Source organism: Pelmatolapia mariae, linkage group LG9, assembly GCF_036321145.2.
Source record: "Pelmatolapia mariae isolate MD_Pm_ZW linkage group LG9, Pm_UMD_F_2, whole genome shotgun sequence".
Classification (NCBI taxonomy): Eukaryota; Metazoa; Chordata; class Actinopteri; order Cichliformes; family Cichlidae; genus Pelmatolapia; species Pelmatolapia mariae.
The window spans coordinates 31,465,694-31,491,542 of record NC_086235.1 but is presented as its reverse complement, the minus strand read 5'-3'; the positions used below and the strand labels follow the sequence as shown (position 1 = coordinate 31,491,542).

Genomic DNA, 25,849 nt, shown 5'->3' with positions numbered 1-25,849 from the left:
TTCACTGACCATTTTTCAGTCTCTGTGTTCAACCATTAGTTATTAATAATCTCTGGCTCTCTTCCACAGTGTCTTTTATCTCTCTCCCCTCGCCCCCAAATGATTGCTGCCCCTCCCTGAGCCTGGTTCTGCTGTAGGTTTCTTCCTGTTAAAAGGGAGTTTTTCCTTCCCACTGTCGCCAAGTGCTCACTCACTCATCGTTGGAGCTTTCTCTTAAGTATTGTAGGGTCTTTAGTTTACAATATAAAGAGCCTTGATGTGAATGTTGTTGTCATTTGGTGCTATATAAATAAAACTGAAATAAACTTAAAAGAAAATAAAAAGTATTAGTAGTATGACTATAAGGTATTAATTATTCAGTACTTAATTGCCAGGCTGTCTTGCACAGCTGCTTTTTATGTAATACCATTTGTATGAGGGTAACAGAGAGCCAAGTTTCTACACTATTTATTTCCGATCAAAAGCCATGGCGTTATTTTTGTGCCACTATTCTGAGAGCACGTAAAAAAAATGCAGGTGCAAGTGTTGCATTTTGAGGAGAAATTTATTTTGAGCGAAGAAAAGCTAAATTTGAGTGAACAAAATTCATTGCTGCATGCAAAAACTGTATTTCAGTGTTTGCTATTATCCATACACACACACATAATAGCAGCCCCACTCGCTCAGTTTTTGCATTTGCGCTTGCTCGCAATGTGTTGCTTGCGCTCTCAACATTTCTGGCTTTGCGGGCTCAACTCTTTTTGTACACCATTATATTTGTGCCACAAAACCAGCCAATCACAGACTTGGATGCAAAAAAATCTGATTGGTTGTTTTGGTCTCCAATCAGCTTGAAATGACGAAATGCAATATCCCAGAATCCATTTCGTCCAGAACTCAAACGAAGCAGTGGCGGAGGAGCACAGAGTGGCGGAGTTTGAAATATTACTCTTTTTGGTCACAAAATAAACTTTTAAGATATTTTCATGCAAGAATGGTGCTGTGTAAACTTCAAATATCTGCTCGATTTATCAAGACATCACATATTTGCATAAGTGCTCTAATGTTTTCGGAGATGCCTGTTACCCACCAGCTGACCGGGTGGTCACTCGGGTTAAACATAATATATAAGGCTGAACTGACAAAAAATCGGCCGACTACACCACCAGGTATTATAGGAAAAACCATAAAGCCTTTGAACTAAAGCAAACGCTGTTGTGACAGTGATGTACACTGTCTTGTTGGTATATATGTATGATTTGTATCACCTTCATGTTTCCCTCTCACCACATATGCAAACCGATATCACGAGCAGCAGCTTTTACAGCTGTGGCTCCAGCAAACAGCTGATACTAGAAAGTAATATTAAATAAATTCTAACAACAGCTGATCAAGCTTAAATTTGCTGCTGTTGTTTAGCGCAACATCCGCTGGTTTCCTCTTTCTGGCGCAAAGTGGGCGATAAACAAACAAGAGAGAGGATCAGCTGATCATTGATCAGTTTCATGACTGAAGTAGGAACAGGAGAGGGAGGGGAGAGAATGAGAGAAGAAGAGGCAGCTGACAGCGTAAAGACAGAATAACTCCAGCTTTGTGTCTTTTCATTCTAGCTGAAGTCTGGGACGAATCGCGTTCCTTTTCACCTCAGTACGGATGTATTGTAATTGGTCCAGCCCAGAGTTGATCATGACCAATGGGCTAATCCACCACCTTTCATTGTTTATACCGTTACAAAAACAAACAAAAACAAACAAACAAACATAAAAATGAAAAATCACCAATGGCCAGTCCAGCTATGCGGTCAGCTAATGGGTAACAGGCATCTCCGAAAACATTAGAGCACTTATGCAAATATGTGATGTCTTGATAAATCGAGCAGATATTTGAAGTTTACACAGCACCATTCTTGCATGAAAATATCTTAAAAGTTTATTTTGTGACCCAGAAAGAGTAATATTTCAAACTCCGCCACTCTGTGCTCCTCCGCCACTGCCTCGTTTGAGTTTTGGACAAAACGGATTCTGGGATATTGCATTTTGTCATTTCAAGCTGATTGGAGACCAAAGCAGCCAATCAGATTTTTTTGCATCCAAGTCTGTGATTGGCTGGTTTTGTGGCACAAATATAACGGTGTACAGAAAGAGTTGAGCGCGCATGGGCAGAAATGTTGAGAGCGCAAGCAACACATTGCGAGCAAGCGCAAATGCAAAAACTGAGCGAGAGGGGCTGCTATTGTGTGTGTATGGATAATAGCAAACACTGAAATAAATTTTTTGCACGCAGCAATGAATTTTGTTCACTCAAATTTAGCTTTTCTTCGCTCAAAATAAATTTCTCCTCAAAATGCAACACTTGCACCTGCATTTTTTTTTTTTTTACGTGCGCTCAATTTTTTTTACGTGCGCTCAGAATAGTGGCACAAAAATAACACCATAAAAGCTGCTTCCTGTAACCTCCCCGCTTCTTCTTGGTTCCCCCTATGCCCCCCTCCCCCTCATCAAATAAGTCCTGGAAACGCCCCTGTGGTTTATGGAGTTGCTCGTCAACTCACATATATTTCTGTTTGCAAGTCGCCTTCAGAGGCTGACACAGTGACGTTTAATGTGCATGGATAGGTATAGCTTTAAAAGAGAATTCACTTTTATTTTTCTCCTGAAACCCTAAGTGTGAAGTGACCTTACTGCTCAGCAGTCTCCAGCTGCCTCCCTGCTAGAGAAGAGGGATGTTTCCTAGGCGCTGGTGGAGAAGAGGGGCTGTTCCCTCAGCAGATCCCAGCTCAGTCCGTCCAGAGCAGCGGCACGGGTGAGCGCCGGGGACTAGGCGGCAACGCAACGACGCATTTCACAGGTAAAAGTGGAGCGACACAGGGCGCCTTTCATCCAGGCATTCTTTTGGACTCAGGGGTCGTTGTTGGTTGTGGCTTTTTCTTTATTTCTTTCTATTTTTATTTTTTTGTGATTTCTATTTTTTGGCAACACATGCGGCAGCTGTGGAGGCGAGCTGCTGCTGCTGCTGCTGTGAGGCAGTAGACAGCGGCTGAGAGTCGCATCTGCTCTGCCCTCAACATTTCCAGCGCTCCCTCAACTTGATCCAGCTGCCTCGGCGCTCTCTCTGCCTCCTCTGGTGGAATAGGAGGTTCGGGACAAACGGCCGGGCCACCTCGAGGATATGGCATTAGAAGGTGAAGGAGTGGGAGGATGGAGCTCGTTATTTATTTATTTATTTTTTAACTTGGAGCGTCTGCGGTGGCGGCTGCCACAGTTTGCGGACGCGCTCCTATCAGCTGAAGGTTAAAGACTGCTCACGGAGCTAGTCCAGCTAGCGTTAGCCCCGCTATGTGCCGTTCTGCGCGCGTGCTGGGGGAACAGAGGCCAAACTCCGTCCAAATTACGCAGTTTTTAATGTCCTAGCTCGCGCGCGGACATTTCCATCGCCCGGAGCACTAATTAAAGACTTGAGCAAAAACACTGCAGGCCATGGCTGGTGTTCGGGAGGCATCCCGCGTTACTCCAAACAACTATCACTTATATGCAATTGTAACTTGTAGAATTGCTTTTTCTCTAATTTCCCCCGCTGGTATCCCCTTCCTAGTGATTAGCCAGACTTACAAAACGGAGCTACCATTAAAAGATGACAGCATAGTGGATCGCCGAAATCAGCCAAGGAGTTCCACTCATCCATGTAAGGTCTCAAGTCATGTTATAACGTCTACTCGTGTGTTGCTCACATGACTAAACCCCAAACAAGCGGAATTTTTTTCTCTGTAAAACTGCGCGTTTCTGGGCTAGGCTAGTAATGCTACGGCACACAGTAACCTGCACCAGAACCAGAGGGGCTAGCAGCATCCTGCCGAGCCCGTCAATCATTTTCTGAGAACAGCACGGTGACAGCACTCGGGTCCGGTAACGCGTGTAGCTCTCGGTGCCCGTCGTACGTACTATGAGCGCCAAATTGCGACGGAAGCCAGGCACAACGAGCCTCTGACAAATGGTCTGTCAAGTTTAGGCGGCTTTGATGTTTGCTTGTTGTCACTTTGTCACACCTGCAGCGTGTTTGCATGATGGTGGCTGCCGCTGCTGCTTGACCTCTCTTCTCCTTCCCACCGTGCAGGCTTCCTGCACGCACTGCCTTATAACCTCCGCAGAAACGCGCTGTCAAAACAGCCACCCTGCTGTCACTTTGACTGGGAAATAACACGATTTGGGGTCCGCTGTTTGATGTTGATCTTAAATGTTTTTCATTGAGTAAATCCATTAAATAGCCCACAAGGCTAGATAAGTATAAAACACTGGCCTGTGCTTTGCCTCTTAACCATACATCTTAAATTATGTCACAGTGTTTGCAATGGCTCTGCCGCTTTAATTTTAGAATGGCTTTCACATAAATTCCTACTGTCACTTAGAGACCTCTAGGGGCCAGATTGCCAAGACTGTTTTACCTGACCAGTCCAAGTTCAGGATTTTGTTACAGTTTAGTTATTACGGTGCATTTATCACACCGATCGCTCATATTTAAGCTGACCTGACTTCAGCTGTCAAACTGCTAATTAACATTATGCAGGGGTGATCTGTTCTTTTTTGCCAAGGTCTTTCTTAGGTCAGTGAGTTTCCATCGAAAGCTGTTAGTAAATGTCAGCAAAAGACATTTCCTGGACCTCAGAGTGTGTCAGGATTTGTAGATAAGAAGCCAAAACACTGCAAAAAAAAGAAAAGGCTGCGTGCGTGGGTGCATGAGTGTTATGTGGTAGGTCTTTTGCACATCCTTGAGATTTGAGATGGTGTGGGAACGCGAGGCTGTGATAGATGCCCTGAGGAGGGTGTGTGTATGTGTGTGTGGAGTGGAGGGGTGAGGGGGGGGGGGGGGGGGGGATAGGGAGTGTATTAAGAAGGGAAGCAGCTCATTAATTCCCTCCAGCAGTGAAAGGAAAGGTTTGGTCAGCAAAACTGGAAGGGGCCCTCCACAGCTATGAAGTGAGTCGTAGCAGTTCAACTCTCAGGACTGATCCAAACTTCTCTTTCAGTAATCTTGTCTGTATGTATGTGTGCGTCTGTAAGTGTGTGTGTGATTGTTTGTGGTGTCTTTAACAGTAGCAAGTCCTGCCCTCTCTCTCTCAGTCAGTCTCCAGCGTCTTTTATAGGCCAAGAAAATTATTGTTTCTGTTTTTTTCTGCTATTGGGTGGCTGCAGCTGAAGTCTTTGAAAGCCATCTAATGTTTGCCCGGCTACAGGGATCCCCTCTGAGGTCTCGCCTGATGTCACATGTGATGTCAGAGCAGAGGTGACGCAGGCGGTAGGGGAAGGAGGCTGGTGGATGAAGCCTGCCTGAAACATGTGAAAGCTATACTGACATCTGCCAGCACGCCTCTCAGAGCGAGAATCAGAGGCATGAAATGATCTGGAAAGCACACTCTCTCTCTGCATATATATATATATATATATGCAGAGAGAGAGATATATTGTTAAATTCTGGCTGCTAGCCGGTGAATGCCCATATGTTTGGCAGATGGCCTGAGATTGTGTCTGCTTTGTGATTTCTCTGTGTCGGTTTTATGCCAATGCGGTGATGAAGCCCTTGAGATAACCCTGACTGTTCATTTTCATGTGTTTACATAGCAGTTTTCCACATTTACCAGTGACAGCACTCCTGTGTCCGTTTGCGTGGGAGAGCCTTTTTCATCCCACCTGTGATGTGCATCACAGTCACCTGTCAACACAATTCTATCAGCTGTCTTAAAATGTGACACGCACGCGATGTGCTTAAACTTTCCTGATGATTCTGTTTATGCAGGACTGCTCGCTACCTCTCCCTCTGTGATGCTGAGCAGGAGCCATGCACAGTCCACATCTGATTAGCAGAAAGCCAGAGCATGCTAACCCTTTGATCACTGTGTTGCTGGCTGATAAACCAAACCACTGTCATCTCTAGCAAGCTCCGGACATTGACAGACACTAATTACCATGAAGCCAGTTTGGCAAGGCTTAGAATGAGTATGAGTTGGGAATAGCTCAGTGCAGGTGAAGCCTGCTGTGTAGCTTTCTGGATTAACGTGCTTAAAATCCTTATTTTTTCCTCTTCTTTCCTCACATATGAAATTATGATCATTTCCTGACTCTGGCATGGATCTCCCTTTGCATACCACTGTTGGATGCGTTCAGTCGAGGAGAATCTCGTGACGTCAAATCACTGCATTTGAGCTGAACTCCGCTAAGCCTCACCGCACAATGGAAAATGAGTCCGCTGACATAATAACCGTCACATCATCAGCGCCTTACGACTTGCCTCGTACATTAATGAGCCATCAGCTGTGCTGTTCTTGTGCCCGAGCCAGTGTTGTTGAACGTTTTCTTTGGGTTGAACAAATGTTTGGCTGGACTACTTCTTGACCGTCTGAAATGAATCAGAACCAGACGGTGCTGTTGCAAATTGTGATGCGTTGGAATATGGTGGAGCGAAAACACCACCCTCCCCCTGGTCCTCCCTCCTTTCTCCCAACCTCCTACTCCCCTTCTCCATCCCATCCTGCCTTTGATTTCTCTGCCAGCGGAGTTTGACTGTAATAAGTTTTGGAGCGCGGCAATGCAGCAGGAATATCTTAGCGGTCCACATGCTATTGTCTGTGAGCTGCCATTCACAAAAGCAAAAACAACTGTTGCCATGGGATATGCTAAACAAAATAATGCTAGTGGTTGGGGGGGTTTTTGTGCTTTTTGTTTGGCAAAACCTTTCCTTTGTGAGATAATTGACTTGGGGTAAACACACCCAGTAGTGCTGTGCAAGACTGCAATCCAATACCAACTAAATACAGGGCCGGTATTGCATGATGCCGATACTGATACTTTTAACTTCTAAAGGCATCTTAAGTAGGGGAGAACAGTGTGTCATGACCTATGACATGAATCATCATCAGTTTGGAAATTCTAAACACGTTTTAATGACCAATAAATGTGTTTTCCAAAATAGTGTGCTTTTGGAGACCCGGAATGTAAATGTGCCTGTCTCTTAAGGACACTGGACCAACTTCTGTTCTTTAAATCTGCTATAAGCTATAAACAAAATAGACATGGCAACACACTGGGATTCAGACATTTTTCATAGTTTGAGTTCTATTTTTCTTTTCCATAAAAATAATTAATTTAGAAGAATTTAAGTGGGCGAGTACTGAAGTTAGGGAATAGAAACAAAGTATCATGCTCGTGTCAATCCGATACCCATACCAGCGCTGATATTGATACTCTCGATAATTGGATGGTTCCGCCCACCTCTAGCACCCAGCCTGTTGCTTCCCTCTCTGTTAGGAGGGTGTACATTGTGGAAAGAGCACATGGGTTGCAATGTGGTGAAGAGCTCTTGTTTTGTAATAATCTTCCTGCTTTCAAGCATTTCTTTACTTGTTCATTTTTAGCTGTAATTTTTCTTTTTTTTTTGCAGAAGATAATAATTGCCCTAAACTCTAGTGGCTGCTGAGCCCAGTGGGATTTTCCCAAAGGATAGCAAGTGCCCAGAGGGCACGTAGCTCCCCGGATAATATGCCCACACTTCATGTTGCTGAGTTACACTCCTACCTGATGTGGGGAACATTGCGGGTCACTGTGGGTAAAATATGGCCTCAGGCTCGCTTGGGCTGTTTATTCCTCCGGCCTCAGCCCAAAAAATAAAACGCCTCCAAACTTCTTTCCCTGGGACAAACAGGAGCCTGCCGAGCGCCTGATTGGAAACACTTGCGACACTGCTGGCTCTGCTCCGTCCGTCCACCCCCCCTCACACACACACTCACACTCAACGCACTTCCTCAGGAAGAGAGACGGCCCCTCCGCTGGACATGGTGATGTCACATAGATAAACAATCTGCACGGCGTTGCTGTTTGCCGAATGTGTTCGGCCGTCATCTCTGAGAAGCCCCTGTGCATGCACACTCCTAACAGATGCAGCCCAAACACTTGCCAAAAACACACCCACACAGGTCAGTTGTTATAGTTCCAAGGAGACTGGGAACAATGTGCTGGAGAGGTGCGGCTCTTGTGGAATATTTTAGGAAGCGGGCTTATCGTCTTTTTTGGTTCCAGGCCCTGGTGTTTGAGATTTCTTTTGTTGTGGTGCCTTTATGCTGGAGCCTGTTAAATCCAGATTTGTTTTTGTCTGTAGTGCTTCATTTTAAACAGGAATGTGCTATTTTAGCACATCTGTGTTAACTTTAATCACTGTTACTCAGTGGGTTTTGAGCACAATGTGAAAAGTCTTCTGTTTTTCTACTTCAGACTTCAACTGCGAACTGTCTGTAAAGTTTATTTTTTTTAGATTGAATTATTCTGCTAATGTTTACCGTGCTAGGTTTGTAATCCGTGCATCCCGGGGTGCTTAGTCACACCCTCTAACGCTGCAGTTCTGTCCACCTCAAGGCCTGATTTAGGTCTCCGTCCTGCATTGTGTGCCCTCTCTTCTTCCCTCCCCGCCCCATCTTAGCTAGGCCATGAATAAGGAGCTGACACCAAACTGTCAACCTGCAAGCCGTCATGCCCCTGCAGTCCGCCCCAATGTAGCCACCACACACTCAACTAAAAGAATAATGCTCCTACCTGTTTTCAGTAACAGTGTACAGTTGTGGTCAGAAGTTTACACACTCTCATCATAGAAATTCTTTATAGTGATGAGTATAATTTGGTCTTTTAATGATTTCTTTGAACTGGTTGGAATGATTGTTTATCATGCATCTTTAATGACTTTAAAAATCAAGAAATAGGTGAACAAGTTAGAATTTGCACCTTGACTCAGGCGCTTTTGGCGACCATCAGCATGCTTCTGGGATTATTTTGCCTGGATATTTGCCACTTTTCTGGGCAGAATTGGTGTAGTTCATTTAAATTACTTTGCTTTCTTGGCATGAACCTAAGTGTAGTCCACAAACTTTTAATAAGGTTGAAGTCAGACTTTGGGAAGGCTCTTCCAGAAGCTTAATGTTAGCCTCCTTTATCCTTTCCAAAACCAGTTTTTGAGTGTTTTGGGGATCATTGTCTTATTGGAAGACTTAGTTGTGAATACGTTTCAATTGTCTAGTTGTTGATTTGAAGTGAAGTATTTGGAAGTAGTCCTTCTTCATTATTCCTTCCAATTTGTGCAATGTAGCACTACAACTGACAGCAAAACAGCCCCAGAGCATGATTCTTCCACCACCATGCTTGACAGTTGGTTCATTGATCTCACTTTTGAAAGCCTCACCGATATACTTCCAAACATACCTCTCGTCTTTGTGGCCAAAAAGCTCAATCTTCGTCTCGTCTGACCATAAAAGTTTTCTCTATAAGGCATTTGGCTTGACCATGGTGGCAGCTGCAAAATTGAGTTGAGCTTGAAAGTTTTGGTTTTCGAGCAGGGGTTTCTTTCTTAGTCAGCACTCGCTCATGTAAAACTTATTTTACTGTGGCTGCTGTTTTCTACTTAAAGGCAAGCTTGAGCTGTAGTGCTTTTCTGCATTGTTTCTGAACATCCCAACCATTCCTCTCATCTGATGTTGACAGTATAGCGCCTGGAAAAGTGGTGAGACATCCAAATAACTGGTACTTATGTACAGTTGTTTGAGCTGATGGTCTCTGAATCAGTAGTTGTTTAATAATGGCTCCAAGAAACCTTCAATGGACTTTCCCATTGTTGACTGAGTCAATCCAATCCAGCCTCACTGGTCAATCCATTTAGTGCTGGCAAAAAGAGAAACTACCAGTTGTAGTTGATCATGATCACCAATGAGACGTGAACAAGCCTTGGACTTGACATTGTAGAACCTTCAGCACCACTGCCTTTTATGTGAGTCAGCGTTTGTATATGTTTGAGCCTGTATTTATAATTTTGACCCTGCGAATTAGAGATAATCAAAAATAAATTCAAATTTGTTCACACACACAATTGTTATTTATAAAAGTCATTAAAGATGTATACTGCACAATAATTACACCCTGGAAAAATAACGTTTCAAATAAATGTTCAGTGCATGTGAACTTCTGACACCAACTGTATGTTAATTGACCTCTTCTATCATTCACAAAAGATGCTACAGTAGTAGTTTATAGTATGAGGGGTGGTATGAGAATGCCAGTCCTCATATGTTTCCACTTGTTTTTAGCTTACTTTAGCAGCACATGTTATCCATAAACTATATCATTAATTTTCTCTCTGTGAGTGAGCCATGCCATTAAAAATACAGCCGATCAGCCCTTTTTTCTAGTTGCCAAATCCGAGAGGCTGCAACACCAATGTCTTTTTCACATAAGAAGGCATTGTGGTGAAACACAATGTTGTTGTGTTTTGGGGGTTGAAAGCTGCCCATTGTTGCATACCAGTGCTCAAATCCAAGGTTTTATTTGACATAAAATCAGTAATTCCATTGCGTAACAGAATTAGTGGCATTTAAACAGAGCCCATCATGGGAGGGAAGGAAGGAGCGGGGCTGGTGACATGGTGGGGTGGGGTGGGACGGTTAGAGGGACTAAATGAATGCAGCCCACTTTACAGTAGGAAATCCTCACTTTTACTGAGGATGCAGATAATCTTCATTTAGCGCTGACACCGAGAGCCTCAGATTGAGGATTAAGATAGATTAGTGAGCATATGGATGTTGAGTTAAGCTTGGTTGATATGCAGATATCATAGCAAAAAATGAATGATCATATTAACCCTTGGCCTAAGGCTTTAATTAATTAAGCCTTTGCCTGGTTGGAGGGATAGGCTTGAGCTGCAGGAAGGAAAGGGTACTGATACCAATCAGATTGCAGATTCTGATACGGGCCTTTGCAAGGCTGCGGGGAGGCATGGTGGTTATTCTTAATTTAAAGCACAGAAGAAAAGGCCCATCACATGAGTGACAAGCTGTCATAAATATTAACATCTTAGCGTGCATTTTACTGGCATTTATGCTATTTCTGCAACAGCTGTACCAAGCTTAAGTTGAATTAAAGCTCAGCAAAAAAATGTCTAAGTTCTAGCAAGCAAATGAAGCAAACTGCCAGCCCGTTTGCACTGACCTTGCTCACAAGTAGCTAAAACTCCAAACCCAGCTCCTTCTTGAGAAGATTACCCTAAAACACTAATGGAAAGAGTTAAACTCAATAAAAGTAATAACTGGGTAAGAGCCAAGAGTCAATCCTCCAAAACTAACAGGTTTAAGGTTTTAAATGAAAAATATAATCGTATTAGGGGGCCAGACATACAAAGAAAGCAGCATTTCACGGTCTTGGATCCTGTTAATCACCTAGTAGGCTCTCCTACAGTTCAGGTACAAGAAGGAGGGAGAAGGGGTGGTGACGCTGTCCTCTGAGTCAGGACTCCTTTTATAGAAGGATTTTTTTTTTAATCTCTTTGTGACGATCATGGCTGAACAAATTCTATGGAGCAAAACAAATGCTAATGTGTTTGCAGCTGAATACATTTCGGCAAGGCTGCATTGCCGTCTGTCTTTCAGAAGCGAAAACAAGCAATTTGGCTCTGCCATTTAACAATCATAAAGTGATTGGCTCTTAAAACCGTCTGAACGGCGTTTGATTCTGGCAACGAGTCACACGGCGCTGTTCCTGTATGCCATTTCTTATTAAGGACAGCCAGGTTGTTGGCAGTCTGTTCCAGCAGAAAGTATTGAATGAGTGGGCTGCAGCAGCATCTGTCCTGTTGACAAGGCAGCAAACATGACTTCATCAAGGGCATTACATCACGAGCAGATGCACACTGGGTATCATCATTTCAGTTCTTCATCAGCCCATCATACTGATACAATGATTGCTGGGCAGAAAGCAATTCTTAAAACGTTAAATCCAACCTTCCCCCGGGGGTCCCCGCACTGCTGCCTGTTTAGAAGGTTGCAGAGAATGGTACTTTCATGGGGGAGCTCGTCTAGCTAGCCTAAAGTGGATGTAGCACTGCAGTTCCTTACTGGGTTGCTTCAGAGTTTTTAGCAAAACTGTTGTGCAACGTTAACGTCTGCTTATTTGTTATACTTAGGAGGGATGCTTCTGTTGTGAAATTTTGGGCTGATGTTGATATTTAAAATAAAAATTTGGCCTACAGCTGATACCAGTATTTTTTCTGTTTGCGTGTTACCTGGTTACCCGGTTACAGGTATATGGAGACTTTTTATTCAGGGTGAATCAGAAAGAATCACTCGCTCACTCGGCAGAGAAGCTGGCGGTAAATTTTAAAATACAAAGCTGAATATAAAGTTTTCCATGCAAACATGTCTGGAGTCATTGCAGCCACTGCTGTTGGTATGCTACCTACCTGCAAACACATGAAACTCACGAATCTGCTTTTTCTAATGGTACGTGTTTCAAAGCTCTTTGAAGATTGATTAGACTTTTTGATACACACTTTTGAGGCTGTCCCATTTATAATTTACCCATACAGCCAGGGGTTTTTCAGTTTGGCCTTACAGTTGTGCTCATACCGAGTAAACGTGGGGTAATGTGGGCTATCGACATACTGCACCGTCTATAAGACTTACTGCGTGGTGTGTGGCTCTGCACAGGGTAGGAGAGTGGACAGTAACAGAGAGATATACTGGAGTTTATTTAACATTTACAGCATGAAGACAGATTAATTTAAGTAATTTATATATACCAGCAACAGAGCACTGAATCCTAATGAACCTTGATGAACATGTAGCAGTGAGTAAGTCACATTAAGTAGTGCACATAAGTTGGTGTCATGTCATAACAATTCCCTGTTTTTTTTAATTTCCCTGCTTAAATTTTTTTCTATAACAATTGAACTAATAAGATAGATTAAGTTGTAGCTTTTCTGTAAAAATAGCACACTTTTGTGCTTGATGGATTTGAATTTCCTTTGCCAGGATAATCATAGACTGAAAATCTGACATCATATGAAATTCTAATGATTTTTGTACAGAGCTTAGGAGTACACAAACGACTACTCCCAACTAGGAAATTTATTTAGGGCACATGTCTAAAAGCATGTCCTCTTCTTCTAGAACCAGAAAATACTTTTGAGATGACAGGGGAGAGAAAAGATGCGGAGGCGGGCAGAGAGAGAGGAATACAATCCCCCAGTTGCTTCATTGATGCAAAACATGAAGCAGCGGAAGGGGCTGCTAACAGCTACCTTACAGTGACTGTATGGAAGTCTGCAGGGAGCCTACTGTAAACAGTGACATTTTGCATTTTCACTGCAGCGCCAGCAGCCCCCTGAAACTCCTCTTCCCGCTGAGGAACATGCGACTGCGGCTTGTTTTTAAGGGCGTTCGTGTAGCCCCGGTTCACCATCAGTTCTGGAGCATTGACGGTTCGGTGCTGATGATGTCTGAGTGAAATGAAAAGAGGGTTGTTGCTAGGAGGGACCGGAGAAGATAGGTGGGAGGGAATGGCTGTTGGGAAGGCGGCTGGGCTGGGTTTTGTCGTGGCGGCTCAGAATTTGGGGTCATTTTCTTTTTCTTCATTTTGTGCCTTCAAATGTTCACAAAGCTCGGGAACCCTAACAAAAACTGGACACGGGTGGCGGGGATAATGGTTTTATCGTCACCTTCTTTTTTTCTGTCTCCCTTCTGGTGTCTTCATGCCGTCCCCCTCTCTCTCTCTTTTTTCCCAGTGATGGCCTCAGCTGCGCAGCTGTGCCGGTGATCCCGCCGCTGCACGTAGGGAAGAAGCAGAAACGCCTTGACAACCGACCTACCTTCCTCTCTCTCAGAAAAAAAAAAGCAGAGAGAGGAAAAACGAAACCACACCAGCATTAACAAATGCGACCATGTACAGCGTGGAGGACCTCCTCATCTCTCATGGATATAAGCTGCCCAAGCACGCCACCTCCTCCACCCCTACCCCTACCCCAGCCCCTGCTCCCTCATCCCACCAACCCCGTTCATCCTCACCACCGTCCTACAGCAAGCACCATGAAATACTAGAGAACAGGTCTGGCCCCAGGACAGTAAATGGCTATGAAAGAGGGCCCGTAGTGGCCTATGGGAATGGTGGCGGAACCAGGCAGCCCCAAGCATACGATGCTGGGGGCTGTCCCAACAACAACGAGTCCAGGGATAGGAGCCAGCCGAGACGGGATGGCGAGAACCGGTGCCAAACTGACACTCACTCCTTGGGAGAGTCGCTGACCTCAGACAGTGGGTAAGCTACAGACCCGTGATGTGCTGCTGTCTAGATGTCTTTCTGCATGCCCTGTACTGATTCTTTTTGTCCTGACTGTTTATCATTTGATGTTGTGGTTTCCTTGGAAGAGATTTCTAAAATGACGTAAGTCATCAAAGAGTTTTGCACAGGGATTTTGCAGTACATATTCAATGGAACTAACACCGCTGCCGGTTTTTCCCCTGTGTGTAACTTCATCTCATTTCATCTCTATTTCCCTCTCGCCTCCTCTTTCCAATCAAGTCTTGGGTGAGGGGAGGAGGGATAATGTGTGCTGGAGTCTTAATCTGCCACATGGGGCCTTGGAGTTGTAATCAAAACAGCTTTTGGCCAAACCTATGTGCCCCATTTGAGCATGCCCAGTCTTACGCACACACTTAGGTTGCCAGGCTTGTCAGGATACCCCCTTCTGTATGCCAGGTTTGTACATATCAAGTATACTTTACTGGCTTCCTCTTGTTTTAAAGGCATTAAACCTGCTTACATAATGCATATCTCATCAATTATAAAGTATTCATATAGTTTTTTTTAATATGTATATGGATCATAGGCTATATTTAGCTTAGTCTGGAGTAGTTATGCAAGTGAAACCCTCTCGGGTAAGGTCTGTTAGAACCTATGATATTTCTGGAGATATCGCCAGGCTGCAGCCAGCCCGTTTTTTCCCCTGAAAACAGGATTGTTTAGTTTGCCTATTTGCACCAGTTCTGGGGGTTAGTGTGCTGTAACTGAGACAAAGTCAATACAGCTGTTCCCTTGTCCACACAATTAGACAGGCTTGTCAGATCTCTTCCCCAACCCCCTTTTTCCTTACATTTTGCTTGGATGATTCCCCATAATCCTTTTTAGCCAGCAGTCAGTGACGGAGCATCTCGAAATAGTCAAATGACCTTGAATAATGTCAGCAGTTGTGTTTGTGGCATTTTTCTTTGTTTTTCATTTTTGGTGTTATTCTTTGAGATGAGTAATCCGCATTTTCATGTCGCTGCTCTGCCAGTGCTATCAGAGCATTCTGCTGGGAATGAGGGAATCGCAAAGACATATGTTCTGCGATTTCAGTCCGTTGTTTGCTCATCCCTCTTTTCTTCCTCCTCATGCAAATCTGTTTTGCCTGGCAGCTTTGGTTTAGATAAGGAACGGGCCTTTATTGGCACTTCCACTCAGCAGTGCTACTTAGACCAAATTAGCCTAATGATGTTAACTCATCTTACACAAGATGCCCTCAAATTTAGCAGACTGCCACGGCTAGTCTCCCCTCCCCTCCTTCTCTTTCAAGCCAACGTCTGTGACCAGTGATGATCACGGATGGAAATGTCAAGGACGCTCGGCGGCCTCGGCCTCGAGGGGGACTACACATGCGCTTGCGTCTTGTTTACGTTGTCAGTCAGTCTGTCACTCCACAAATAGGCTGAAACAATCCTGCTGCATGTAGGGACCAATTGCGGCTTGTTGTCTGTTGGGTCTGTCATCAAACATCTTCACAGAGATACAGCAGAAGCCGTCGTTGCATTTAGACTGTGCCCATTGTCTTAGATTAAGGACTAACGAGCAGTGCTGTAGAAAGACTGTCAGTGAAACATCCTCTACATTTTGATCTGCTTCGGAGGACGCCCGGGACTAACAGCCACAGTTTGTCATTGTGTAACATCTTCATTATGCCCCATAGAAAATCACAATTACCAAACACTCCATTATTACTCATAGTCATTTGTCTCCATCTAGTGGGAAATGTGCTCCTTTTTTTAAATTGAATCTCTTCAAATTGTTAATAAACATTTGCTACTTATATCACTTATATTTTACTTTTTAGTGCCCAGCTTTACTGAGATTTATTCAGTGCGTATGTCATGCAGTATTGCATTGGCCCACCTCTAAATCAACTATAACGATAAGGATCATGAAGAGAGCCTTACCCTATAACTAAACTACTTCATCTACAGCCAGATATTGGGGAGACACTTTCTTTAAAGGAGGGAAGAAAAAGAGTTCAAATCTTGGTTACCTAGTACCTAAATATTGGACTAGTTTTTCTATAAATAATATATATGATCTTAGCTAAAGCCAGTATGAGGTTTTTCCCTACATAACACCCTCTACCTTTAAAACACCTCTCATTAAGACTACGAACTATAGCATTTTAAATATTTTGAATGAATAAAAAAGTTTTAACATCATTAGCTTTGGCTTCACTGCAGTTTCTCCAGTGTTGGCAGCTTAAACAGGAAGTAGTCTCTGGTGTTCAGAAGTATCTCCTGTTTTCTTATCTAAACAATTTCACTGACAGATAAGGGAATTTTATGAATTTCACAGAACTTCTATTTCTATTCTTCATCTGTTATTTCTGTCCCAGTTCTTCATCCAGTTTCATCCTTATTGTGCTATGGGTTGTTTCTTCTTCTACAAGCATTTCACTTGAAGCATATGGATGCCTTTGTGTGTTTCGTCACAGGTTTTGTGATAGCACCAGAGGTCCTCAGTCTCAGTCCAAAGATGTGTCCTACTGGCGGAGGAGAGGGCAGGACTTCACTGTGCTGCTGGATTATGCTGACTTCCGAGATCCCCATGGAGGGGGACCAGGGGGCTACAGCAGACCAGACAGGCCTCAACAAGCAAGAGGCCAAGAGCTCTCTGCCGAGGAGCGTCAGAGGGCAGCTCAGGAGAGGCAGCGATGGGCGGCCCAAGCCCAAGCTCAGGCCCACGCTCAGGCCCAAGTCCAGGCCCAAGCCCAGGCTCAGGCCCGATCCAGAGACAGGGAGGCTGCTCTCCATCAGTGGAGGATGGCGACTGAGAGGAAATGCCAGAGCCTGGGGACAGATGAGTGGCATCCAGCTGTGAACTTTGGCAGCCAGCTGTCACAAAGTGAGGGCGAGCGCTGGACACAGGAGCAACAACGGCTCCATGCCAGGACACCAGAGGGGATGGTAGTCCACCCGAGGACCAAAGCCAAATCCCAGTCCCTGCCCAGGATGCTACAGCCTGAAAGTCTGCAGTTTGTGGAAATACCTTCATCTGGTCAGGACCTGTACAGACGGGTCAATGGCCACCCATTCTTACACCATGACCTTTACAGAGCACCGCGCTGGCCAGAGAATGGCAGGCCAGCTAGCGCTAACCAGCTCTCAATGACACCAAAGCCCCGCTTCACCCGACCCCCCAGACCTCCCTCTTATGAGATGCACCAGCAGATCAGGGGAAGCTGTGAGGTGTTGTCTGGCAGAGACTCAACCATTCCCCAGTCCAGGGACAGAACGCCACTTCCCATATCAAGACCAGGTGACCCCCAACTGGACTATTTTGCACAGGACTCTGGACCTCCAGGATACATCCCTCCCCCATCATATAAAAGAGCTCCTATAATGGGAGGAGGGCGGCGGGGATATGGTGAAATTGCTGTTGACTACAGGTATGGACATGATAAGAAGCTTTAATGTTCCCTACTGTAATGTTCCCCGCTGTAGAGTACCCTACAGCAGAAAACAAGCATGACAAAATGTGTCGATATTTTTTGTAAGAAAAAAAATGTCAGAAGGAAATATCTGATACCACTTCCTATACATATTTTTCTTAAGTAGGACATGCATTTTATGCATAGACTAAAAGCAGGTAGCCACTCTAACGTCATTCGTTGGTTAGGGAAACCCAAATATGAAGCCTTCAACTGATAATTTTTACTGTCACAAACTTGGGGTCATAAAACTAGACTTGTCACATGAGAGTTGTATCTTACTGAGAAACTGAGCAATCATTAGCTATCAACTTGTCAATTACAAGTCGTTAGCCAATGAGCATATTCCAATTTAGACTTGTCTGTGACTCCAATGGGGACCATAATTTACAAAATGAGTATTATATTGTGTTTAATAAGACTTGAAACAAGCAACCAAAAACTCATTAAGTGTTTACTGAGGTCATAAATCAAGGGAGCTAAGGGTTGTTTCTGTTTCATACACTTGTATCACTTTTCACACCCAGAAGATAATTCCATATTTTTCATTTCTGTCAAAAGGCTCAATTTCTGTCCTTTTGGTGGTACTTGGTAAATATTAAATAAATTTACCTTGTGATGCATAATTCTGACCTGCTATACAAAAGCTGGAGCAAAGCTATGTAGTAATAGTTTAGTAATTATTCACAAATTAATATTGAAGCCAGTAGGTTGTTTTTTTTATGTTCATCTCCGTATTGGTTAACTTTGTTGTTTTAACTCGTAGGTACAGAGGAGAGATGTACCAGCACATTCAAGTTGCTCCAGATGGATCTCACTGGTTCACCAGACATCCAGTAGGTCCATGGGCTGATTCCCAGAGAGAGAGGAGCCAGAAGCAACTTTACCCTGTGTATACTACCCAAGAGCACCCTGGTGGAGGGGTCCAGTATATCCCCTTTGATGATCCCCGTATCCGCCATATTTCCTCAGCCCTGGGTGGCAACTCCTTGACGGATGCTGACAAGATTCGTCACATTCGTAACGAGCTTCCCAGCGTCACCGTGTCGGAACCTGCACCCGACGACAGTGCCTTTTTGCCCCCGCCATTGGGGCCTTTCATCGCTGCCAAATTGGCCGATGACTGTAACCAGACGTCTTCTAGCGACTTTGACAATGACAATAAGAGGTGGCACAGCAATTTGCACAAACAGACCGTCGATAACTTCCCAGCACCTGACCAAAACTGCAACAACAGATATCCTAAAAACCAACGCCCTCCTCCTTCGCCCTCTTCAGCCTTCCAAACCCCGTTAAAAAGATCTTCTTCTCGTCAGGGCTCCAGCTCAGACCAGGTCTTTGCTGAAACCATCACCCAAGTGAAGAAAATTGCCCCAGATTCAGGGCCAGAAAACAATAGGAATACTAAGAGAAGAGTGAGTGAGACCATCTTCTGCCTTGTGTCTGTCCCTGTTCATACACCGTCTAACATTAACAAAGACTTTGGAGCTGATCAGAACAACAATGAGACAATACCGAGCTTGACCGTCACCAACACTGAGACATTCGCTGTAGGCCTCAAAGAGAGCCCCAATATTAGGAGCAAGTCTGTGAACGAGATGCCTATTAAATCCCATTATTCTCGCTTTCACACCAGCAGCACATCCTCAATGAGGAATTACAAGAGAGCTCCTTTAAGGAAGGAGATAATAGATGCCTGGACACTTCAAGCCAATGAAGATAAAGAGTTGTGCTATGCTGGGTCTTGGCCTGGAAACCAGTACCGTAATCAGGAAACTCAGACCGGCTCACCTTTGACAGTGGTAAAAAGTCCAGAACCCCAGAGCCCTCCGGGTGGGCAGGGACCTGTTCAGTCTGCCTCAAATACAACCACGGATATTGGCATGGTGACAGACAACAGCTCCTCTTATGGCTATCCGATGGCAGGCCAGAAGAACCTTCATCTTTCCAGCAACAGCGCTTTTTCCCGCCTCAGCCTGAGCCCAACAGAACCGCTATCCCTTCAGCCCGCGCAGCAAGACCTGTCCTCTCCACCCAAGGTTCAAAATCAGGGAGACGAGCAGCCATCATCTCCGAGAAAAAACAGCACCCCAGAGACTGCAGAGCAAGTCGTCTTTGGTCAGTTTCTCCTAAAGCCAGTGAACCGACGACCCTGTGATGTTATTGGTGAACTGGAGAGCATCAATAAGGAAATGGAAGACACAATCAGCAAGAGGCCCATTGTGGCTCAGTGCATTGATGATCTTGATGGGATGAATAAGAGTTTAGCTCAGTTTAATTCAGGAGCACACTTTATTGCTGGTCCAGAACCAGGCAGGGAAGCAATCAGTCTTCCACCATTGCACAATATAAAGCCCAACAGTACAAAAGTCAGATCAAAGTCATTGGCATCTACTGCTGACCTAGAGTCCATGAGTATGAGGAGTGTTTTTTCCAGATCACAGGCTAACAACATACCAGCTACTAATGATCATTCAGTTCACCCAAACTCAAACTGCAGAGACAACTTGTCCTCGCTACCCCCTCACAATGAGTCTAACCGCCACTATAGACAGGATATCCCAGTCCCTCAAGAGTCTTTACTGAAAGATGTGGGGTTAACTGTGTACACTGAAACTCCCGGTGGTCCCGGGGAGCCAGTGCAGCGCTCACTCTCAGTCCCCTCACCGCTGGATCAGAAAGATTTTACTCAGTCGATGGAGCCCTCCTGGGACACGAGGACAGCAATTCTTAAAAATAGGTGTAGCCCTGAGCACAACTCAAATAATGAACTTGAAACCGAGGGGAATACAAAAAGAAAGTCTGAATCAAACAATGTTCCACCATTAAGGGGAGACGTGAATTTAACCATCTGCAGGACCAGGAGTGAAAGCAGCAAATCACCCCAGAAAGACAGTTCACCACATATCACAAGGTTGACCAGGGAGGTTTCTTTCGTGTTTGAGGATGATGATGGCGATATGAGATATGCCATGTCGGAGCCACTGACCTACAAGAATGAGTCAACAATAGCAGATAAGCACCTAGAGAACTTATTGATTCAAGAGAAAGCCAATGCTTTACGTGCAGAGGATCTCAGCAACCTGTACGAGGTCAAATGCGCAAAAGGAATCCCTGAAAATGAGTCCATCGAACAGAGGGCGGCGCGGATCCTGGGTATAGCCGTTCCAGTGGAAGCTTTAGGCGTGGCTGACAGGCAGTCTGATGACAGCCAGGATGATGCAGAAACTACTGCAGCTGAGGAACGACAAAGCCCAACTGATGAGACACAGCAAGTGAAACGAGAGTGTGAGCAAGTGAACGAGGAGTCCTTGGTTGTCCGAGGTACAGATCAAGAAGAGTTCAAAGAGACAGCATCAGGTATGGATAAACAAGTACAAGAAGAAGATAACAGGCAACAGTACAGCAATGATCACAGTGATGGCAGAGACAATGACGATACAGAGACTCAGTTAGTATTAGACCTGCCCGAATTCCCACCAAGTAAGCTTCCCCTGTCTCTGCCCATCAGCCCTGATGAGAAGCTGTCCTTGAGCATTTGCAGTTGGGAGAAAAAGGGGCGAGGTGGAGCATGCAAACTAATCGAATCCCTGCAAGATAAGCTGAACTCTACCGCGGTTTCATCTGCTACTTGTATGGGCAGGTCAACAACAGACAGAATGGCCCGTCTGAAAGAACTGGACTCTGTGTCTCGAATAAGACGCCTTAGTCTCAAAGACATCAGGTCTGGTGAAGAAGAGTACTCGCAAGAGATAAATGAAGACAGAGAGGAATGTGAAGTTCAGGAGAAGACAAAAGAAGACGTAGTCGAGCAACAATTAGAAAAGGAGGAGAAGGAAATGGCAAGAGAAGGAAAAGAGGAGAAAAACCCAAGTGAACATGATAAGTTGGAAGTTTCTGAAGAAGACTGCAGATCAAATGAAGTGAATGAAGGGGTGTGTAAGGAAGAGCCGAGACAGGAAGACGAGGTTGAAGGGATTAATGTTGAGACTGTGGTAACAGCAGACCATGAAGGAAGTAAAGAAGTAGAAACTGATGTTAAAAAGGAAGAGCCAGAAGAAGAAGTGGTTTTGAAAATTGTGGAGGAAGACAATAAAAACTCTAAGGGTAAGGTGGAAGACGAACTGAATGCAGCGGGGGTCAGCAGAGCGGAGACAACTCAAGATACCGGTGGGCGAAAGTTACCCAAACCAAAGCAGCGCACTAGGCTCCAGAAGCCTCCTCTGCTTCCTAAACCTCGCAGTGTTCCCAAGAGAGAAATAACGCTGCCACTTAACTACAGCGTTGGGACCTGTGGCCCCTCAGATATGGAGGATGAGGAAATGCTCTCCATTTCAGGTGGGTTCAAGTCAGTGGCTAGATTCAACCTTTTCATATGCCTATTTTCCCTCCTGAATAAAGCACCCTCAGTATACTATACACATGTGATTATTAACCATTTACAAGTAGGTACACTGCTGATTATGTTACTGTTGATGGCTGGGGGAAAGATTTAGAAGAGAAGCTTTATAACCATTAAATATCTGTTAAGATGCAGTTAAGCACATCAAGAGTGTAGCCAGGAGTGCATGTGAGTTCACAGAAAGACACAAGTTTGCACCGTTATGTTAAGACTGTTTTTTATATTTGAACAAAGCCAGGCTAGTTGTTTCCTGTAAGATGTCTTATAGCTATAGCTTTATACTTTGTGTATCTCATATCTCACTATAACGCTTACAGCATGTTTTACATACATAGAAACATCGAGCTTCGCTATAGCTAACCTGCCTTGGAAAGAACTAGCCTACTAACATCCCTAACACTTCAAATGAACAACTTGTGTCTCATTTATTTAACATGTTCACAAACAGAGATGTGAAATTAACTTTTGTTAAAAACCAAAATGCTAATTATATTTAGCGAGCACAGGTTTGGTCTATGACATCAAACCCTGTCGGATAGCATCACGTTGGTTTTTTAAATTTTTCTACTTTCTTCACTAACACTTTCTGTAATTCACAAAGTGCTTGAACTTCTGTGTGGAGATATAGTGTATTAATTACTGAGCTTTAGAGCTGATAGATAAATTCTGTTAGTCTACATGTTAAGCTAAGTCATTAGGGAGGCTTTGTAGACCCTGCGATGTAGCCTGACATTGTTGCTGTCATTTATGCTTGTTTGGGTTTAATATGTGTTAATTGTCATGTGTTCGTGTCCCAGTGTTTTATATGCAGTGCCAGCCTGTAGAAACAAATAAAATGCTAGGTCATTTTTCTCCCGTGGGTCCCGCTCTTTGTTATGGTCAGTGTTTTGTTTTTTTCATTGCAAACAAATCTCCCCTCAAGAATTTCCTAACATTACAAGTTCTTATATTGATGCTATGATTATTCTTCCTCATATTGAGACGATGTAATTGTTGTTGGTCTCTGGCCGATACATTTAAAAAGTAGACAGAAATACACAGGAGGAATCAATGAACAGGCCAATTACAGTAGTTGCGGGATGCACCGACCCAACATGCAGTTATGTTTCTACAGAGATCGGTTACGCAGTAAGTCACGGCGTAGATTTCCTCCTGAAGCATAAATCTGCAGCAAGTTCTTGGCCCACAACAATCATCAAGCATGGCTGTTATTATTTTGTCAGTGACACCTACAAAATTTCACAAGTGTCTTGCGTAGTTCCAATTACCGTACTCCTCTTTAGGAAATCATGAATAAATGTGTTTGTTACAGTCGCACTATAACAATCCCAAAATGTCAAACTATTCCTTTAAGGTCCACTGAGGTGAGAGCAAATAATACCGATGTCTTGTTTTCGATGGTGTTGTCTCATCTTTTCTTCCTTCTCTTTTCTCATCAGACTCTTACGACCCCAGTCGAGTGGAGAGGGTGTAACCTCTGACCACTGCCTTCACCACTGTGGAAATCAGTCTTTGTCAAGTTAACAGCTTTTTCCAGCAACAAAGGCTTTCATCTCACCTCTTGGCTCAGTCAGCTGTGACCCCTCCAGTAATGTCACACATGACTTCTCACAGAACTGACTGTCCCGGTGCTGCAAGAGTTTCTTTCTTTCTTTCTTTCTTTTTTTTTACAGCCAAATAAAGGCACTGCTGGGTGCCAACTCTCCAGGCCTTTTTCAGTCTCGTCATTGTCATCCTTCCACTCTCTCCACCTCTCAGCTAGTTTATTTGCTCGAGCAAGAGGACTTCCTCCTTTTGAAGTTGTCTTATTTTGCTTTTGGAGGAATGCATGTCATTATTCCCGTCTGCACTCGGGGCTTTCTCAGCAAGCTCTGGTGTTGAAATATGAATGTAAAAGTGCTTCTGCTCAACAAACAAACAAAAGAAATGTAACAGAAAAAAACATACAGACACACGTGAAGGCAACAGTATTGCATTACAATCAGTATTAACCTAACCAAATGTAAATAAGAAAGAGTTCTAAGATTTTATTAAGAATATTAAAAAAACAACAACAATTTAAGACATTTAATTGCTGAAGAAATGTATATTTTCTTATGTATGTTATGAAAGAGTAGATTTTTGGGGGGATTGTAGTCTTTGGGTGTATTACCGGTAAGGAAAGCCCTCGCTCTTTATTCTTATATTTGTGTGATAGAGAATGTACCGAGAGAGGATTGCATAGAGAAACACTGTGGTCCTTGAATAGCTTCACTCAGAGCAATACAGTTGTCACACGCAGGGGTGTTTGTGAAATGATTTCAGAAGCAAGTCTCTATTTCAAGGCACTGATCTCATTTGCTTTAAAGGCTCTACCTTTTGGTACAAGCGTTAGATTTGCACAGCTGAGATTATTGGCTTTATGTTACCTATGAGCACCTGATAATCTCTGCAAATACTCAGAGATTATACTGGGAGGGATTCGCTTTTCACACCCTCCCCGCTCGAGTCTCAGCATCAGCAGTGGAGACATGTACCGGGACTGTCTTTCGTTAGTCCTCATGTTGTTCCTAAAGAAATCTCAACACATATATTTTTTCCTGGAATTTGTGGAGTCTTTGCTGTTTTTGCTCACACCCTACCTTATGTGTGACTTCAGAAGTGCTTTTTTTTTGCAGGAAATGATAGATGTAGCTATGTAGCAGTGTGCCTCGTACACGCTGTTTTTGTGGAGAACTTTTTCTGTGTGCTTATTTAAACTGGACATGAGCAAATCCATTTTATTTTAAATGAGATTGGAGACGCATGAAGGTGTTTTGGCAATAATAATGATATTAAGCTGGAGACGCTTAATATCGATGCTGTACAGAACATTGGTGTTGGAATACTAATCACAGTATCTGTACATGTTCAATAATTTAACGCTGACATATCAATGTTTTGTAAGTTGTGGGCATAACTGGCAATTTGGTTCAGACTCACGTCACTTATGGGGTAGCAATACGAGAAATTTAAACACAAACCAAACCAAACTTTGTGCTATGCATTGGACATCAACACTCACTGGGTTTAATGGCAAAATTCCAAGCTAAAACTGTAACTCCTGGTTTGCTTGTATGACCCTGTCACTCTTTGATCCAGTTGTATTTGGGATCTGGTTTTAGACTTTCCCGGATGTGGCTCTGACCCTGAGTTCATCGGCAGGGCATTAAAAACAAGGTTTTGTCTTTGTTCTGTTAAAACAACCCAGTACCCGTACCTCTGTGTTCCAGGTAATGTGTTATCTGGTCATTCCTGTAGGTCTTTTTGTACGGCGAGTTCTTTGTAACATAATCTAGACTATTGGTGCACATCTTGCTTTGATATTTTCTATTTTCATACAGAGGTATGTACAGCTTCTTTTGTATGCGCTGCATCTTTTTTTCCCCTCCTCTTTTTTTGTGCATGTAATGCGTAAGAAGTCACAGAGAGAAAGTGTATTTGCATATAATTGCATTTGGTACAATATAGTCTATCCAATAAACAACTGTTATATTTCATATAATGTATATTTTATTTTCAAAAGTTAAGCTACATATTTAAAAAGAACAAGGTATTTTTAGATTATTGTGAAAAGGGAAATGTTTTTGAAGGCACAGTATTTGTCTATATTTGCTATGATCATTAAGAATGATCAGAAATACAGACAAGTTTGTGCTGTTGTACAGTACTGCAGACTGTTCATAAATAAAAGTCTTTGCATGAAACATTTTGCTTCTGGTTGTTTGCATTGTGTTAATGTAATGAAATATCCGTCAAGAAGCAAGCCAGTAGTGCTGTGCCGTACTGCTAATTTCAATGTGATACCAAGTAAATACGGGGCTAGTGATACCAACACCTTTAACCTATAAAAGGCAGCTTATGTAAGGGAGAGCA

At 43.7% G+C, this 25,849-nt stretch overlaps 1 protein-coding gene across 2 annotated transcripts; it reads left to right on the top strand.

Annotated features, from left to right (window-relative positions):
* Positions 1-2,564: 2,564 nt before the first annotated feature.
* jcada (junctional cadherin 5 associated a) lies at positions 2,565-25,643 on the top strand. Of its 2 annotated transcripts, none has more exons than XM_063484167.1 (5): positions 2,565-2,826; positions 13,558-14,087; positions 16,558-17,511; positions 18,320-21,891; positions 23,395-25,643. In XM_063484167.1, exons 2-5 carry the CDS (start codon positions 13,714-13,716, stop codon positions 23,427-23,429), a joined length of 4,935 nt encoding a protein of 1,644 aa, XP_063340237.1. In that variant the 5' UTR covers positions 2,565-2,826; positions 13,558-13,713; the 3' UTR covers positions 23,430-25,643. The 2 variants fall into 2 exon arrangements, with proteins under 2 accessions (XP_063340237.1, XP_063340238.1); XM_063484168.1 differs by lacking the exon at positions 2,565-2,826 and adding an exon at positions 2,839-3,160.
* The last annotated feature ends 206 nt before the right edge of the window (positions 25,644-25,849 follow it).

Excerpts from the sequence above, each read along its gene's own strand:
- jcada (XM_063484167.1), top strand. The coding sequence starts at position 13,714 with ATGTACAGCGTGGAGGACCTCCTCATCTCTCATGGATATAAGCTGCCC. Across the intron at positions 14,088-16,557 it reads TCGCTGACCTCAGACAGTGG|GTTTTGTGATAGCACCAGAG; the intron begins GTAAGCTACAGA and ends GTTTCGTCACAG. Across the intron at positions 21,892-23,394 it reads GGAAATGCTCTCCATTTCAG|ACTCTTACGACCCCAGTCGA; the intron begins GTGGGTTCAAGT and ends TTTTCTCATCAG.